Source organism: Malaclemys terrapin, chromosome 5, assembly GCF_027887155.1.
Source record: "Malaclemys terrapin pileata isolate rMalTer1 chromosome 5, rMalTer1.hap1, whole genome shotgun sequence".
NCBI lineage: Eukaryota > Metazoa > Chordata > Testudines > Emydidae > Malaclemys > Malaclemys terrapin.
The window spans coordinates 22,160,845-22,164,253 of record NC_071509.1 but is presented as its reverse complement, the minus strand read 5'-3'; the positions used below and the strand labels follow the sequence as shown (position 1 = coordinate 22,164,253).

The window sequence follows — 3,409 nt, the reverse complement described above, 5'->3', positions numbered from 1 at the left end:
GCTAGCCATCCATCAGAAATGTGTTCTGGTATCTCAGTGATATTCTGCTGCATTTGTTTCTCATTTTAAAAAATAAATCTAATGGGTTTAATTTGCCCTAAGACTGTAAATGTGAAGGATTTAAAGAGTCTGTGGTGTGGTGATTGCTGTTCCTTTCAACAGCTGCACAGCAGGGTGCCGTCCACTGCACGTGTGAGAATGAGACCAGAACCCAAACTCAGCCCCTGAGACTAGCCCCTTTGAGGGGTATAGAGGGAGAAAAGAAGAGAAACTCTCAAGGAAATATGCAAGGGCCATTAGAGGACAGAAATCCCCAAGTACCTGTTTTCACTTAAGCCCTATGTAAAACCACAATTCAGAAGGGTTTAGAATACAAAGATTTATTTTAAAAAGAGTTTGGATTGTTCTTTAGACTTTTTTTTTTTTTTTTTGGCAAACACTTAAATTCTTTCAGAATATCAAAGATTGTCAGTGGCTATTACCTGGCATCTTCTTTCTCACTTGTCCCCCACCTCACCAGTAAAACCTGGTTTCTTCCTGGGATGAGTCCAGCACAAGTCCCAGCTTCTCTAACTGCTAATAAACACCCAAATCTCCCACTTCAACACCAGCCCATCCCTCCCTTTCCCCATCTTTGCTTGGCATCTGGACCTCAGAGACCTTTACAGTGGTCATCATGCCCAAAACATAATGTCCCACCCTCTCCTTTATGTTTCCCCTCCTCCCCTCCAAGGTCAAAATGCAAATTCATCTCCCCTCCCCTCCGTAATTTATCCCACTTTACTCAAACACTGGTTCCCCCACCTCCACTTCACTCCACTCCAAGGTCAGTGAACTCACCCCTTTACCCACATCCCCCACTTCTTCACTACTCTACTCCAGCACTCGGGCCCCTCTCCTCTCTACTCCAGCTCAGTGCAGAAAATTCTTCTTCTTCTTCTTGAAGAGGATGTGTTTGAAAGACCTGCGGAAGTCCTGGTTGAAGATTGTGTAGATGACCGGGTTGAGGGAACTATTGCAGTACCCGATCCAGAAGAAGAACTTGAAGAGAGTCTCTGGGACCTCACATGCCTTCCTGCAGATGCCATAGAGGCTGTAGCTGAAGAAGAATGGGAACCAGCACACCACAAAGACCCCCATGACCACAGCCAGCACAAAAGTGAAGCGTTTCTCTCGGGCCTGGGTGACCTTCTTACGGCAGACGCTGCTGCGCTTCCTGCGGCGGTGAGAGGAGAAGAGATCCCTGGAGCGATTGCTGGAGCGCTTGGAGGAGTAGGAATAAGAGAAGGACTGGCTTTTACTGCTTTTGCGGGGGTGATCATCCCGGCTCCGCCTCCGCCTGCTCTCTGAGGTGCTGCTCTCCTCCAGCTCAATGTCCTCCAGCTCGGAGGCTTTGCGCCACTGGTGCACCGAGTAATGTCCGTTCTCCCCTGGCTGCATCCTCAGTGACGTGCAGCCCCGATGGGCCCGGCTCAGACCATTCTCAGACAGTGAAGAGCCCTCGGGCACCGTGCGCTTCTCAGAAAGGGTCCTGGTCCTTAGCTTGGCCACCCGGTAGATGCGGACATAGACCAGCACCATGATTAGGCAGGGGGCGAAGAAGGAGCCAATGCAGGAAGAGAGGATGTACCAGGTTTCATCATTGAGTTTGCACAGGGGGAAGAGGTCCCCCTCGGGGTCTCGGTACACTGAGATCAAGGGGGGGAAGGAAATAACAGCTGAGATGAGCCAGACTGTGAGGATGATCCCCTTGATCCTCCGTGGAGTCCGTTTGAGGTTGTACTCCACCGCCTGGGTGACAGACCAATACCTGTCCAGGCTGATGGCGCATAGGTGCACAATGGAGGAAGTGCAGAACAGCACATCCAGCGCCAGGTAAATGTTGCACCACGCTTTGCCGAAGTACCAGTAGTCCATGATCTCGTTGGCCAAGGAGAAAGGCATGACCAAGGTGGCCACCAGGATGTCAGCGCTGGCCAGGGACACCAGGAAGAGGTTCTGTGGGGCTCGCAGCGCCTTGCTGGTCAGCACCGCAATCACCACCAGCACGTTGCCCACGATGGTGAAGACGATCAGGAAACCCACCACGGCTGCCAAACTGGCCACAGCCCCAGGGGAGTAGTGGGAGGGAGGCTGCTGCAGGGGCGAAGAGGAGGGGAAGACAAGGGATCCATTGGGGGTGCCAACACTGATGTTCATCAGCACCAGCAGATCCATAGTGGTAGTGGGAGGATCCTATACAGCCATGAGGGTCAACCTCCCAGCCCCAGAGACCAAGCCACTGGGGCTGCCTCTCCAAGTTGGTGCCTTCATCCCCACCAGTGGAGAGGAGGCTGCTTCCTTCTGTCACACAGCCAGCTGGAGAGTGGGGCTCCCCTCCGCCCCCCCAAACAAAATATCCGGCCCCCTCCCCCCGTTGCAGGCTTTCCTTCTTGCTAAGTACCCAGGCACATGGCCGAGCCCAGGAACTGCCAGCACCGGGCGGACTCTACCTTCCCCCTGCTCCTGTAATCCTGCCGGGGACAGCGGAGGTCAGGAGGCGCCCAGGGGTGCAGGTAACCCCTCTCCGCGCCGCTCTCCCGGGTCAGGAGGGAGTCACCACCTTGGAGTGGAGAGTGCCCCTGGCTCGCTGCCCCTCCGCTGGCCCCTTGCACGGAGAGCTCCGAGGCGGCGGCGGCAATCCCATTAGGCGGCGCCTCCTCCGTTCGCCCCGCGCCGGAGCGAGCTCGGCGCGAAGTAGCAGCTGCCCGCTCGCTCCGCTGTAATCTCACATGCGGCTCCCCATCAGCTGCCTGCCCAAGCGATCTGAGCATGCTCCGTCCCAGCCGCTGCCTGAACCCCGCACCCGCCCCTCGCTAGCTGCTACAGGCTGCAGCCCCCCGCGCAGCGACCCAAGCCGGGTGGCACCGCGCCCTCCTCGGCTCCCTTGCCCCGTCTAGGCACCGCTCACCCACCCCGTGCTGCAGCCGGGGAGGAGCTCGCGGGCGGAGGGCGACACGCGGCTGCGATCCAGCAGCCCCTCTATCTAGTTAGCGCGGACTCGCCTTGGATTGGTTTTTGTTTGGGTCCCCCCCATACTTCCGCTTCACTTTGCACCCCGCATTGCCGCCTCTTAGCGCCCCGCCCTAGGGGGGATGCTGTGGCTAGAGTCACTCTGTCTGATCGGCCGGGCAGCGGGCTCGAAATCAGTCCTCGCTGCTATTGTCTTGTATTATCACAGCACTAACTTTGGGCGGCTGATCGCGCCTCACACACCGCCGTGTGAACCGGCAGGTAAATGCTGTACCCGCTAGAGGTCGCTCCGACAACGCCCATCCCACAGCAGCTCGTGGTAGAAAGCCTAGGGAGATGAAGCGGAACAGAGCAGCGTTTTATCTCCCAGCTGTGTGTTATGTGAGTAACATGAAAG

The 3,409-nt window shown here is 56.4% G+C and overlaps 1 protein-coding gene across 1 annotated transcript; it reads right to left on the bottom strand.

The window, feature by feature from the left end:
- Positions 1-439: 439 nt before the first annotated feature.
- ADRA2C (adrenoceptor alpha 2C) lies at positions 440-2,328 on the bottom strand. Its single transcript, XM_054030482.1, has one exon. It carries the CDS (start codon positions 2,215-2,217, stop codon positions 913-915), a length of 1,305 nt encoding a protein of 434 aa, XP_053886457.1. The 5' UTR covers positions 2,218-2,328; the 3' UTR covers positions 440-912.
- Between the last annotated feature and the right edge of the window lie 1,081 nt (positions 2,329-3,409).

Excerpts from the sequence above, each read along its gene's own strand:
- ADRA2C (XM_054030482.1), bottom strand. The coding sequence starts at position 2,217 with ATGGATCTGCTGGTGCTGATGAACATCAGTGTTGGCACCCCCAATGGA.